General features: G+C 42.4%; 1 protein-coding gene across 3 annotated transcripts; it reads right to left on the bottom strand.

The window, feature by feature from the left end:
• Positions 1-8,835: 8,835 nt before the first annotated feature.
• nfyba (nuclear transcription factor Y, beta a) lies at positions 8,836-12,284 on the bottom strand. Of its 3 annotated transcripts, none has more exons than XM_026326809.1 (7): positions 12,159-12,284; positions 10,559-10,652; positions 10,340-10,470; positions 9,839-10,036; positions 9,669-9,747; positions 9,507-9,586; positions 8,836-9,377 (listed from the first exon to the last, which is right to left on the bottom strand). In XM_026326809.1, exons 2-7 carry the CDS (start codon positions 10,650-10,652, stop codon positions 9,345-9,347), a joined length of 615 nt encoding a protein of 204 aa, XP_026182594.1. In that variant the 5' UTR covers positions 12,159-12,284; the 3' UTR covers positions 8,836-9,344. The 3 variants fall into 3 exon arrangements, with proteins under 3 accessions (XP_026182594.1, XP_033180920.1, XP_026182595.1); XM_033325029.1 differs by lacking the exon at positions 12,159-12,284 and adding an exon at positions 12,009-12,137; XM_026326810.2 differs by lacking the exon at positions 12,159-12,284 and adding an exon at positions 11,868-12,136.
• Positions 12,285-15,030: the final 2,746 nt, after the last annotated feature.

Here is a 15,030-nt window from a genome sequence, read left to right as displayed (position 1 = left end):
AGGGCTTAATGGTTCAGCTGGCACTGTGTTTGACGTTTGGATTAAAGTCAGGAAGTCTGGGCAGATTGTTGCCCTGCAGGAAAATCCTAGTTGACTTAGTTACTTGTAGCCATGACAACAGATATTCACAAACGTCCCAGGAATTGCTTTCAGGACAGTCCATTCACTTAGCGCTGAAACTCTCTTTACTGATGGGCCATGGTCTCTGGAATGCTTATCAGTTTGAATGTATATTTAGTGTTTCAGTCAGGTGGAAGAGCAGTTGTAATGCTGAGTGTTTGTTGCAGAGAAGCACTGATGCAGGGGGCAGCTGCCCAGCAAAGGGTACAGGGTGACTGGAACATCTGGATTTACAAAGAGCAACAAGCAGGCATGTAGAGAGAGAAAAAAGAGATTTTAGATTTAAATATCAAAGATCATGCTCGCTAGGTCCCGTTCCTGGCATCGATTCCTTGTGTACTGTGAGGTTGGTCAGTGTTATCAGCAAAAGCTCTTCTTTCCCAAAGTGTATTTAATGGGGAAAAGCTGGTTGCAGCTCACCAGCACTGGACTCTGTAAGGGGCCATGACAATCTGGAGACCGGATGTAATCATTGAAAGTAGTCACGACGATGGGCGAGCTGAGTTGTCCCACAGACCAATCAGACGCATGTGGAGCCAGCAGCATGGATCCTGTTCTCAGAGTATTCCGATTTTCTGATTTTCTGTTTTTCTAACCATGATTGCTTAGACAGAAATTTGATAAAACAAGGCAAAATCTTAACTACACATAGATCTGAAAAATGAAACAGACCAACTCATAAGCATCACACATACCTTTCATGCTTGGATTTAATTAGATACTGCTCTGAATGTAAAGCACAACAACAACAAACATGTCCAATTTTTAAAAAAGGCTATACAATCATCTAACTGCCATTGTGCTCTTCGGGGACGTGATGCATGCTCCACTGGCTGTTGATGGGAAGTTTGGGAAAGAGCTCAGAGAGATAAGATCACGGGTGTGGAGGTTTTCTTGGGCGTTTCCTGCCACTGGAATAGTCCGAAGAGTTTCATTAATAATAAGCTTTAGACGTTCAGCTTCAGACACCTGCTCCCAACATCATGATTTGCATCTGTGATATCAGGACTGCTGTGTGTGTGTGTGTGTGTGTGTGTGTGTGTGAGAGAGGTCAGATGTTGCATGTGTGATTATGTTATGTCACAGTTATTTTGACTTACTAGCTGACAGATGCATTAGCTCACTAATAGCTTCTTGGACATTTGGGTGTAACAGTGGCTAAAGACCTATCAGAGATTAGGCCTGATATAGTGAAAGCCATTACAACTGATAGTGATTTGCAGTGTTCAGTGTTTACTTTAGTGAAAATAGCTATGCCACAATATATAACTACTTATTTATATGTAAAAGTCCTGGTTGAAGCAGCTGGGATCAGCATTTTTCTAATAGTGACTTTGCGTATGTGAAAGTAGTTGCTTGGTATGACACACACACTCTTTCAGCTCATTGTGTTGATCAGCTGACAAAGCCAATGTTCATTACCTGCCCAGCAGCAACCAGCACTTTGCTATTTGAGCTAAAAGAAGACGGGATATTGGACAGGTGGACACAAACACACACCAAATAGATGATGATGGTGTGTATGATCCTAAGGGGGAGGGCAGATGCTCAAACCACCTCAGTTTGTCGTGGTTCTACTCAGCAGGTCTGGCTCTGAGCTTTCAGATGTTTTATGTCTTCACCCTTTCTCTGAGGTTGAACCCAGAGACTACCTTAAGTAAACGTATTGCAGTCTCTAGGTAAGGGATCTCATGGTCGAGAGGCTTATGATCTGAGGTGAGGGTTATGTCGTGAACCGACCGGTAAATGAGGGCTATTTGGTCAGCATGCTCTCTATCTGCTGCTTTAGTAGAAGCGGTGGGGGCAGAGTCCCTCGTGTTTAGACTCTGACAGTCTTATTAGCACTGATGCATGTCTGAGTGTGCGCTTGCATGCATGGCTGCCGACAGCCATCCTAATTCCCTCAGCTGGTCACAGGAACACCATGTTAGTTTTAGTGCTTACAGGGCAGCTTGATCCTTGAGTTCATCATAGATTTCACCCTCCATTACCTCTATGTGGCCTGGATCAGGCCAGCTGGGCCCAAACTGGGACAGACAGTGTGTGAATTCACATCAGTGGTTCAATAACAGATGAAGAGAGGGAAGGATGTGTCATGGAGTTTCCTGAAATTGACTGAGTTTGTTTCTCCTGTCACTGGTCTGCCTGCAAGCTGTGACTCAGGAGTAGGAAGGCTGCTTTTCATCCACTTTGATGTTAATGTTGGCCCTTCACAGACTGCTGATCACAACCACTTTGTGTCCAAACCTGCTCACTGGCTTTTGCCACTGGCGGTTTTATAAATGACTCAAAGGCCCTCACTAATGCTGACACTTCATGCTGCTATTCAGTAGTTTAAATTTAGTTTAGTTTAAGATGAACACATTTACTGCCAAAACAAAACACAACAAAACTTTGCTTACTGTGTCGAAAAGGGACTAAACTAAAAACTATTTGTTTGAAGACAAAAACGTTTGCTCTGGATAATCGTGTTATGTTTTTTGTAATTTTGTCTCAGTTGTATACCTCTGGTGATCTTGGATGTCCATGTTAAATGCAATTAAGTTCCAAAAAGTGTATATTAAGAAAACAGCCTAGGTTTCAACCCAGACTTATTTTTGAATTTTAAGGCAAAACTCTGATCTATAAACACTGTGGACATCTATAAATGGGCCAAAGTCTAGCTATTAGTCGCTGGCTCTGATCCAGGAGAAATGAGGGCTGTGACAAGCCTCTGGTCACTGATGTTAGACTGTGGAGCTGAGACAAACTGTGTGCACTATAATAATGTACCAAGGCTTTTTTTGTTGTCATAAGGCTTCAGTTTTTAAACCTTCCTTCTCACGGTCCATCACAGCAGGACCCCTGTGACAGCCAGATCTATAGGTACAGTGGTACATGGTTAAAAAATTGTTCAGCATGATGTATTCACATTGTGTCCCCTTTTGAAAGGTGAACTTCTGTCTCAGCCAAGTATTAAAAGCTTTTTGCAATATTCCAGCTTTTTTGGATTGTGGTGTCACAAGCTTCAACTCAAACTGGCCGATGAGTCTGTATACCAGCCCAGCTTCAGTGGTCCTGGTATAAATATGTGTGTTAGTGTATTGTTAGAAAAGTGCTGGCACCGAGTCGAGCCCTCTCGTGTCCGGCGATTGGAATTCCTCAGCTGTGAGCTCAGCCGCTTGGTGCCGGCCAGCGCTCTGGAGGTTTAGTCCTCTCTGCTGGCCCAGGGCAGCACCCGCTTCCTCGCTTGCCTCATTAGCCTACTACAATCGGGCGGGCATGCCAGGAATTTGAGAGTGCATTCTTCTCTGTACCCCCCAAACTCCCCACCAGCAACCTCCTCAGCACCTTCTGGGTCTCCTTTAAGCACTCACTGCCCCCCCTACAATCACACACACACACACACACACACACACACACACACACACACACACACACATATACTCCTCCACAACTTGCATAGCATCCCCCTTACACATCTCCTCCCCCGAGCTCCACTTCTCATCCGATTCGCACCTCCCACTTTGGTGCTCCTCATTGCTTCTCTTCCATGCTATTACAGACCTTTCTGACATTCTCCTGAGACGTGGTACCAATCGCAGGGAGATAACATTCTTATCTTTTCTGTGATTTACTGCATTTTTTGTGTCTGCTGTGAGCAGATTTATTATGGGTACCTCTAACAACTGTCTGCAACAGTGAAAGTTTTCATTTCTTCTTGTACAGATTTGTCTGATAGTTATAACTCAAACTGTCAGTCCATCATTCAGGATGCAGTAATGTAATAACATCTGTGTTTGGTTTTTGCTGTATGAGTCAGTAAGATAAGTCTGGTTTTTCACAAAACGTTCACTTACCTTAAGAGAAGAGAGATTCTGTCCTCAATGGAAAACTGATCATTTAATTGTATGAGGTGTTCATGTGAGGGCCATCTGTTTACATCATTCACTTTGGTGGTTCGCTGCATGGATGACTGATATTTGCAGGAGTGATGAAGTGAGAATGCAGATTTTCCATCAGGAAACTATTGGTAAGTGTTTTCCTCTCTGCTCTGTGCAGTGTGTCTGGAATGGGTCGAGGCCTGACATGAGAGTACTGATAGGACACAGAACACTCCACACCTTATTATCAGAAGCCTGGTACCAAGTGGAGATGCAGCTGGAGTATCTGTATGTTAAGGACTCTGTGTGTGTGTCTTTCTGAAGGAGAGAGGGTTTGTGAAAGATTCAGTGACACAGGGCTCTGCTCTGAGCAAATGCCTCTTTCCTCTGCTTTGATTGTGAGAAGCTTTGTTCTCAGTCCTCCTTCCTTCTGTTCTCACAGCCACACAACCGTCTTCTCCTGTCAGAATAGATAGGGAGGATTAAAGGTCAAAGGTTACAGGGAGGAAGGAGGTGATGTAGGATGGGCTAGGAAGGGAATGGAAGGATGGAGGATGGTTTGCATGTGACCTGCAGGAACATTCTCCAGATGTGGGGTCTGACAGGAAGCTATTGGGCTGAGGAGCCTCAGAGGAATCAGTGACAGCAGATACCTCTATCTGCGTGTGATAGGGTGCACAGAGCACAGACTTATCTGAAGGTGCTGCTATATGGTTACATCTCTGACTGACACTGCAATCTGTTAGTCAGATCCACAGCAGACAGAAACTAGATTGTACTTGTTCCTTCATTTTCTCAGCAAAACTGGGATCCTTCAGTTTGAACGCGTCCACTGATGTCCACTTTATCAGGATAACATTTCAAAAAGTTTAGTATCTACACACAAATTTCAGTGCCGTAGAGCTGTAAAATGATTTTTGCTATAAACATGAGAGAATTCTTTTTCTCATCCATCAGGCACAACAACGAAGCTCTGGTTCCTCTCACCAACACTCTATGGGTAAAGTGGCTTTACTCATTTGTTCTGGTGTTTTTTGACTAAGTTGCATGGTCTTAATCAGCAGAGAAGGTTTTCCCAGTCCCAACAAAGACAAAGCAGCTTTATTATATAGCACATTTCAAACACATATGTGGTTCAAAGTACATTACAGAGGAAACAATGAGCATTAAAACCAGAATAAATCAATGATAAAAAATAAAAGGAGAAAAAATACTATTAAAAATACTATAATGAAATTTAAAAAATAAAATTAAAAATAAAAGGGTGCAGTCACAGCACACCAATAACTTGTGAGTTTGTTTGTCTTGAAGGCAACAGAGGAAACAAAAGTGCAGCACAGAAACCAATCAATCAGTGGCACAGGAAAAGACTTCTCTGTTTAGGTTTGAGAGAGGCTGGAGTTCGGGCACATTTTTGTCATCAGGAAGCTGGTTCTAGCTGCGTGCAGGGGTTCCACCATGCAGCTCACTGCTTCTTAAAGATCGACCTGTTCTGCTAGGTTTGTTTTCTTCTTTTCTTAAGTGGTGTGTTTGCTACATCCACAGTAGGTGTTTTTTGTTGATGTTTCTTCACGCATCATGACCAAATATCAAATCTGAACACAATTTTTATCAAAGAAAATGAGCTGAATCAGTGTGATTATCTCCTGCTCCCAAGGGGAAGCTCATTTTTAAAATTTTAATTACATCACCATTACATCGCGTTATTTAGCACCACCTTCAGGATGAACTTACTCACTACATATTCGCTACATGGTCTGCAAGAGCAGCACCAGCACTTTGTCCATTAGCTTCAGCTTTTTGTGTAATGTTGTGTAATAACTGTGATGTTATTAGGTGGAGTGAAAGAATCCACAGTAAAACTTGAACTTGGACTTTGAGAGGGTTTGCTGTTATTTATAGAGTGCCTTAAATACAACAAAGAGATGGGTGGTGGAGGAGGAACACACAAAGGGGTAAAACTGCAGAAAAGGAAGGGAAAGGAAAGGGTGGTGGCTGGGTTGTGTGTCTTTGTTGGGAGTAGCTCCTCAGACAGAACATCGATGTGCAGCCAGTTCATTGTGTGTGTGTCTGTCTGTCTCTGAAGGTATGTAGGAGCCTGTGGGTGGACACTGCCGTGTGCTGTTTATTCACAGAGTGGGAGCAGCTCAGGAAACAGCCAACGAGAGCTTCCTGGGGAAAAAGGCTACGGGTGATCCCTGCTGTTCTATAGGAGGAAATGAACTACTTGGGTGTGGGCTTGGTGGAGACCACTTCTGGCCCAGGGACTCAGAGGTCAGGTCACCTGCAGAAAATGTAACATTTTACACTTACATTATGTGTACAGTGACATATTTAGCTCAAGAGTGACTGTATAGACCATAACGCCTATTGTCAGTGAATGACCAAGACTGAAAGAAACAAATTGGAAGACAAAAAACTCAAGGAGCTCTGACCTTTGTACAAAGAGGTACAAATGGTCAATACCACACATTTGCTCAAATGTGAATACAGAATCTATTTCTTATCCTGTTCACATGTTGGAACTTCTTGTGTTTCTAAATCCTCAGACGTTATGATTATTTATTAAAACTTCCAGCCAGTCCAGGAAATGAGTCCAAATGGATGGCAGGTCTTAAGACACAGGTAGAAATGTCTGGACTGCACATGCACAGAGCAAGACAAATGATATGACAGGGGTGAGAGGACAAAAACCTTTAATGGAGATGGGCAGGAAAGGTGAGCAGGTGGATGTGGGGTACAGGTGAGTGGGACATGGAGGAAAGTCTAAACCGTTCAAAATAAAGGTGGATCAAAGTCAGCCATGAGAGAAAAAGTGGCAACATTCAGGCTGACATTTCTGTTTGGTTTCCTTCCAGTTAACTCCCGAGTCGGAGGGAAGAGTCCAACAGGCCAGAGGGATTGATTATTGGTGGGTTTATGAGGAAAGTCAGGGGTCTCTCCTCTTTCCATATACTATGCATTCTTTTTCACTGCTGTTGTGTATGGAGTCAGCACAGGGTTTGGAAAGTTCACACATGTCAAAAGAACAACTGACGTAAGTTAAGTTGTTGTTTAACTACATTTATCAGCATTCTGGCTCAGCAGCAGCTGTTTCAACACAATCTTTCTCCCTGCGTTCTCTTATGATGATGCATTCACTGACACCTAGCCTGAACTTTAAATTCATCACTCACGTGCACGGCAGACACACACACGGATGGTGACAGAAGGCTGGTCATGATTGAGGCGGCTAACTGGATCCGCTCTCTGCTGGACTCTGACGTCCTCCTTTCTCAGATGTCGGGTTGGACCTGCAGGACTAGAACAGTGTTGAAGGATTCACTACTGATTACACACATAACCCAGCTGCTGTCTATTGATGTCTTCTACCTGTATCCAACGGAAGTACCGTATGTATGTTTATGTAATATTATACACTTTAAACATTTATTTTGTTTCAGCTTCAAAGAAGGAGTGTGTGTACAAATTAATATCCCAATGAAAGAGTGTTGAGCCACATCACTTCTATTCAGCAGTGTCTCTGCTTGTTACAGGATTATGGAGCTGTGAAGGTGATTTCCACTGAGCAGAACAGTTCCACAGACAGCCCTGATGTCCTCCAGATACAGCTGCTCATTTAGAGCACAGTATTGTGACTCAGTAATAATAATTATTTCCCCATTAGAGCAAGTCATACAGACGTTTGACCACAAGATGGGAGTGTTTTGCAAAAAAAAAAAAAAAAAGCTGAAGCTGAAGCTGAAGCTGAAGCTGAAGCTGAAGCTGAAGCTGTGCTTCATTTATTGCCCTTTATCCTCTTACTCTCCATCTTCTCCTGTTCTGCTTGTTTTGGTCACCACACTGCACCACTGCTACCTCGGGTCTATACTTCAACACTTTTGTACACTTCTGTTTATCCTGCTGGTTTCTGTTTACTCTTTGAGGTATACAAAAAAAAAAAAGAAAAATCACTGCTTCAGACTCATTCCTGTGCATGTGTGTAGACATTTAAGCCTTCTGTGTGTTTTAATTCATTTTTGAGTTGCATTCTATTCGGCCTTTGGAGCTCCTACCCCCTCTGAGGACCACTTCTCCTCTAGAGGTCTGTGAGCTACTGTGCTCTGTGGTCAGGTCACACACACCTCACACTTGTCAATGATGCTTAGACCTGTTTGAGTGACATGGCACTATGGTGTTCTACTGGATGGTGCATGGTGTCTTGGGCTGCATGTGTTTGTTGCCAAATAATTTGATTGTTGGTAAGTGTGGTAAATAAAATTTGTAAATTCTGGAAAATGCTTATTGCTCAATGCTCAGTACAAAAGCCAAAGCTATAAAAGCCACATGATGTAAAGGAGAAAAACAACAAATCCTTATTTCTGTAAAGCAAGTCAGACACATGGCAGTTTTGCTTAAAATCAAATTATATAAATAGACAAGTATTTGCACATTAATTTCTGAGCTGTCGAATAATCATTGTAGAAAGGGTTGAGCCAAGACTGACTTTTTTGTTTTGTTTTTTTAAAGTGGCCTAATGATGGAGAAAACAGCTAAACTAACATTGTACTATTGAAAATAGAAAACCTTCCCAGTGTGTATGAGAACAAACCGTCTTTTCTGGACACTATGTACATGTTTTATCTAAAACACATCTCAGCAGTCCTCTGCATCACAAAGCTGCTCACACACCGTCCCAAACTTACCACTGATAACGTAACGTCACGTGTTTTCAGTTTGTTTCTGCTTTCAGGTGCAGAGAGTTCAGCTACACATGGATGAATACAGGAAGTTACAGCTCAGTTCACCAAACATCACATCCTATAAACCAAGGTTGTTTATGTGATAAATGAAAAAGGAGGAAATAGAAACATTAAGTTTGAAGTTTTATTCAAAGGTTTTACATAACATTAAAGCACATGGTAAATTGTGTGAACTTACAAAAGAGCTGCATGATCTGATGTGACAACTTAGCTTCTCTCAGTTCAGAGATCTTCAAAAATAAGTTTCCAATACCAGACTTTCCTTTTTTAACCACCCTCCCCACAAAGAAAAAAAAAAAGCATAAAAACAAACACATGAACAAACACGCACAAAAACAATTTAACCACTAGACCATGTAATAAGACTAGCCTTTACAATAAAGCCTCAGATTTCCCAGCTGGTTTGGATACAATCCAAAACATTTGGTACCTCACAACTAAAAACTACACTTTCTACTCAACAGGTAGTGACTCCTCTGTACACCCAGGTTTGTGCAGATGCCTCTCCCCTCCCTCCCTGTCCGCCTGACAACTTGTACCCAGTGGTGGGCTCAGAGGGCATCTGGTGAGTGCGGGCCCAGTGTAAAGCCACAGTGTTCAGGCTCGGAGTAAGGCCTCGTCATGAGAACTGGATCTGTTGTACGGTGGGAATCTGAAACACACAGTTCAGTTGGAAATGGTCGCATCACTTTCTGAATAATCCTGGTTAGTACTGGAACTCTCAAAGTGGTGAAGCATGCAAACCACCCCCAGCTGAGATCTGCTGCGGTGTGGGCCATACCTGTTGATATGAGGTGGTGTACACCATGACGTTCTGCTGCTGTCCATCTGCTGTGATGATGCCAGCTGGCAGTGGATTTGCTGATATGAATTGAAAGTGAATTTTAATGAGAATGAAAAGGTTTAGACCATAGACTAATTGAACAAATAGTCCTGTGCTTACTGAAGCTTTCGTCTGTGAGCTCCTCCCCTAGGCTTTCTCCCACTCCCACTCCGGGAACGCCCTTCTCTCCCTTCATTGCCTGGGAAAGCAGTAGAACCATCTGTTCATCAGCTCGTTTCATTTTCATTTGATAGCTGCCACATTTTCAGTAAGATGCCTTGGTGTCTCACCTCTCTGAACTTCTGCAGGTAGAGCTTCAGCGGCTCCACGTACATGTCGAAGCCCAGCGTGGACATGGCGAATAGTATGTCCTCGCCATTGATGGTCTTCCTCTTCTCCTGGTGGCAGCGCTCGCTTGCCTCTGATGTGATGAAGCTGATGAACTCACTCACACACTCCTGCACACACTCTTTGGCATCTTTTGCAATCTGTGTAAAAGACACACAAGTGAAAGTTAATGTCACCAAAGAATAAACAGCCTCAGGTTTTTTGCAGTTAAAAAGACTGTTGTGTTTCTATGTAAAATTTTGAAATAATACTTTATCATTATTTGACAATTTCTCATAACAGCTGTATTTGTAGAGCTCTAACAAATAAAAATAAAAAATTTTTTTTAACATAAAGTCAAATATGATCAGTATTGCTGTGATAAACTAATTACCCAACATCATATAAAACGCTAACAAAGTATTCATAATGAAACAGATTATTCGTTACTCTGCCTCACAAACCTTTCCAGTCTGAGGGACAGCGTTCTTCATGATGCGAGCCACGTTGGCAATAGGAAGATAGATGTCCTGCTCCCTGTAGTTCTCCTTCACCCCGCTGTCATCATGGTCATTCAGACTATCGTCTGCATCATCTACAGGAGACAAACACACACAATCAGCTCTTCACTGCCAACAGTAATGCTCGATCTCACACCAGCTATATTTTGTGTGCTCCCTCACTGTCTTGAGACTGAAGAACATAGTGACTGGGCGCCATGTACTCTCCAGTGATGCCCAGCTGGGAGGCGTCGGTGGTTGAGCTGTCTCCATCCATCTGTAACACACAGAGACTTCATTAACTATGTGAAGGAACAGCAGCCCCCCTGCAGCACACTAGACAGCTGGAAAATCATGCAGAGAAGCAGACGCTCAAATACACTTAGGTATTTTTTAGCTCCTCTAACATGACAATTTGCTGCTTTTCTTTGTTTCTTATGTTTGTCACATCATTATAAATGTTTGATTACCACATTTGAGTTATTTGCTAAAAATGCATTAATGTATATATAATCTGTTTATGTATACACACAAATTGAAATGCCATTGCCTGTGCAAGCGTATCCAAACTTTTGACAGGTACTGTACTATAATATTCACATAAAAAAATATCGGCCGATATATTGATATTGGATTTTTTTTCTTTTCTTTGTAATATCAGTATCGGCCCCAAAACACCTATATCGGTCGGGCTCTACAAAAGAGCCTTAACTATTTTCTGTCAGTACTTTGCAAGAACAAACGCATATATAGTGCTGTGCAAATCCAGATTCATTCTGTGGTAAATGAACCGATGACCTGACCCACAGAACTCTGATCGCAGCATCATGGAGTCATTGTGGTTCTGCAACATGCTTGGATTCATTATGATACAGCCTGAAGAGACACAACCACTGTGTTATTCTTCACTGTACTTTGAGGGTTCAAACCTTTGTCGACCAGTGAGTTTTTGTTTTTGTGAGTTCACACTTCTGGTCTGCACCAACATGCTGGACAAATAACAGCATGGGAAACTCGGTTAAACAAGCGGGTCTGGTAACTACTGTACCAAGTGTTGCACATCATTATATTTGCATTTAAAACATGACATGTAGCTTACAGCTAGCGATTAGCGACGTGGCCCGTTTTACACGGTTTTTCGAAGTGGAGAGAGAAAGCTGCTAAAACACGTCAGCTTAGTAGGCAGTTTGTAGACTGACTGTGGACTCCGGGACTGCTTACCTTAGCTAACCTAACGTTAGATGTGTTAAAGGTTAGCATCGTTACATGGGAAATGGGGCTAATTAGCTAAGCTAGCTGTAAGGCGCTAAATACAATCCTCCGATTAGCTGTGTTTAGCTAACTCTAGCTAACTAGCAGCTGTCAACAAGAGTAACTACGTGACATAGTTAGCTAAGGTTGGCTAGCTTGATGTTAATCAACAAACGAAACTTAACTAGCTGTTTCTAACCAGACGAACATAATAAAATGAGGCTGTCCAGTGGGCTGTTACCTTCCACTGTTAACCTAACGTTATTTAGGTACATGGCGTCCCTTGAATAAACTCTCATTGTGAATCCAGCCAGACTGCGTTAGCCCGGTCTTTGTCGTAGAGAGCACAGCAAGACGTGGCCTCGGCCCAAATCTTAAACACTGTTTTTTCAAGTTTCTCCCGCCGGACACTTCCTGATGAGCATCCCTCGTTCACCCAGATAACAAATAAAAAAATCTGACAGAGACGGACATTTCCATTCGAGCTAACGAGAAATCGGTTAGCAATCATTGGCCGAAGCCAGGCACAAACCTGCAATGAAGCCCTGGTTGGTTACCTTCCTCAGACGGCTGTTTGGTTGGACAGAAAATGGCTGCGAAAGGACCAGTCCCAGCGCGGAGCCACGGCTGCAGTACCGCCATTGACCGGCAGGGGCCAGCGCTGCGTTCAAGGCTCCTCACGGCTGCTATCACAGGCTTGAAGCAGCTGAAATATAATGTGAGCTCAACTGTCAAAGTGTAAACAGTGTGGTAGATAATTTCAACGATGTGTTTGAACACGTGGACTTAGTCATTGTCATAATCATAGTCTGCTCGAAAACGACAGAATGAAGACAAACTACACATCACACATCGATTCATATTCATTCAGCTGTAATAACAAAGAAACTTATACAGCAATTTGTTCTTCAGGTTTTGTGGGTCTATGTACAGCATTACGGCAGAGATGTGGATATAACACGAAATTAGTTTTTCCATAGGAACATCGTTTGCGTAGCTTAATAGCACGGAATTTTCAAAATTCCTACACTTAAGGCGACATGAGAACGCAACTCTTGAAGCCATGAATTGCCATGCCTTGAATGTGTCACCCTCCCTACGCTTTTTAAACCTTATTCAGTATTACCTACTGAAAACTTTTAAATACCACCAAATACAATTAAAATGAGACATTTGACTTTGAAAACAACCTTTTCTCAATTTATGTGGTATAAATAAAAATTTATAAAATTATAATATTATTATAAAATTAATTTATTGTATAATAACTCCTGCTTCCCTCACATTAGTTAGAGCACACCAACTCATACTCATAATTACTGCTAATTTTGTCAGTGACTGTTAATTTTGCCAAAAGCACAGCTTAGATAATTATCCTATTAATGGGCTTTATGATAATGCGATGATCTGTGAGCAGCTCTAGAGGAAAATGGAAAGGACAATTGTTAACCCCGGTGAATATTTAATTTCTGTCCTCTCAGCTGCTGTCTGGCACTGTAGTTCTCCTGTAGTTGCCCTGTTTTTCTCTTGCCTCGCTTCTTTAGGAAGCTGTGGCTGCTGATCCTTGACTTCAGGGCTCCCTCTCAATTGAGAAGGACAAGTATTTAATTCTGAACAGTTAAAGAGACATAATAATCATTCTCTTCCTTTATGTTCTATAGATATTGAATGTGAGGTATGATAGTACGTTCCCATCCTCATTTATGGTCATGAGCTTTGGGTCATGACCGAAAGGACAAGATCTCGGATAAAGCAAGCTGAAATAAGATCTCTTCGCAGGGTGGCCAGGTGCTCCCTTAGAAATAGGATGAGGAACTCAGAATAGAGTCGCTACTCATCCACATCGAGAGGAACCAGCTGAGCATCTGTTCCGGATGTCTCCTGGAGGGACTATGTCTCTCGGCTGGCCTGGGAACGCCTCGGTGTCCCCGAGCCGGAGGAAACGTCCAGGGAGAAGGAAGTCTGGGCATCCCTGCTTAGGCTACTGCCCCCACGACCCGTTGCCCGTGGATAAGCGGAAGAAAATGGATGGATGGGTATGAAACTAGTTGTAGTGTCACTGTTTTATTGGGGACTGTTTTTTATATTTGGAAATTCCATTGGGACTTAGTTTTTTTCTCTACCATATTTGTTTTATTTGATCTTTCTTCCTTTTCTTTCCTTTAATATGTTTTCATTTCCCTTTCCTTCTCTCCAGAGCTGGCAGAAATTTCTACATCAACCATCACTCCTGGTATTATTAGAGTTTTAAAAAAATGGCTGGAGGCCTTTAATGCAGAAATCAAAACAAATTTGTGCCATTTCAGTTAACAAATAAATAGCAAAGTGAAATCTAAGCAGGTTAGTGTAATGCTAGTGTGTATTTGTTTCATTTCAGTGTCACATGACTGGAGTGAGCTGGTGCTTATGAGGTCTTATGGTGTGGAAATGAAGAGGTGTGGAGTCTTTTACCTCATGCTGCCTGGGGGATAGTGAAGGTAAATACTGTAAACACTGTGAGACTTCACTCCCCCAGAGTGTCTAACCATGACTTTCCTAGACCAGAAAACCATTTGTAAACTGCACTTAGTATTTCTACAAGTACATATAGCACCAAAACATGTGGCAACAAGCCTCCTCTCTCTCATGTTCTTCAAGGTTCAACTTCTCCCTGGTTTTTGTTGATCACTTATATATTCTTATTCCAATGATGAAACTCTTGGATTAAATGATTTTAAGTGATCGTCTCCTCAAAAGCATGTGGTTGGGATTCTGTGTGGTGGGTCATGAGGTTGGGACACCATTGCTCAATCGAGCACAGCAGTCAGAAGGTTTGTTTCCTGCTGCAGTCAGACTTGAACATTTCCAGTCTGCATGAGGTGCTTCTTATTTAAACATCATAAATATAGAACTCATTCCTTGGTGAACCATCTGCCACAATGCTGCTTCAGTGGCAGTGTTTGGATGGCCCCTATGTGCTGGAGATATTGTCCAGTGATGAAATGGGCCAGCCAACCTGGATCATGCCAGGTGAGAATTCCTTTGACATCAGTGTTTCCTCTAAAAAGCAGGAGTGAATCAATGCTATGAAGGCACAAAATGGCTATGGGTTGCTTTTGGCACCTACTGATTCTTTTTCCAGCAATGTTATTAATTCAGTACCACCTTCATGATGTCTTGTCACACTCTGTTTTGAGATATTATCGTGTTCAACCTTTGAAAAAGCTCTGCTTTCTGGGGTCAGTGCCAAGGCAGCACAGTCAAGTGAGTACCCAGCTCTGAACGCTGCCTTTGTGAATTATTCATGAGCAATTTTTAATAAACCCAGTGTGAGACTGACCCCACGGTACATGAGCAGGTTAATGCTTGACATTTTCTAAACCTAATTAATAAGACATTCAATGGAATATTAGAGAGTGGTCACT

Source organism: Mastacembelus armatus, chromosome 23 (genome assembly GCF_900324485.2).
Source record: "Mastacembelus armatus chromosome 23, fMasArm1.2, whole genome shotgun sequence".
Classification (NCBI taxonomy): Eukaryota; Metazoa; Chordata; class Actinopteri; order Synbranchiformes; family Mastacembelidae; genus Mastacembelus; species Mastacembelus armatus.
Note: the sequence above shows the minus strand (reverse complement) of the source record. Positions and strands in the feature narration are given on the sequence as shown.

Coding starts and splice junctions, on each gene's coding strand:
- nfyba (XM_033325029.1), bottom strand. CDS start 12,137: ATGATTGCTAACCGATTTCTCGTTAGCTCGAATGGAAATGTCCGTCTC. Junction 10,471..10,558: donor TGTTCTTCAGTCTCAAGACA/GTGAGGGAGCAC, acceptor TGTCTCCTGTAG/ATGATGCAGACGATAGTCTG. Junction 10,037..10,339: donor CTGTCCCTCAGACTGGAAAG/GTTTGTGAGGCA, acceptor TCTTTTACACAG/ATTGCAAAAGATGCCAAAGA.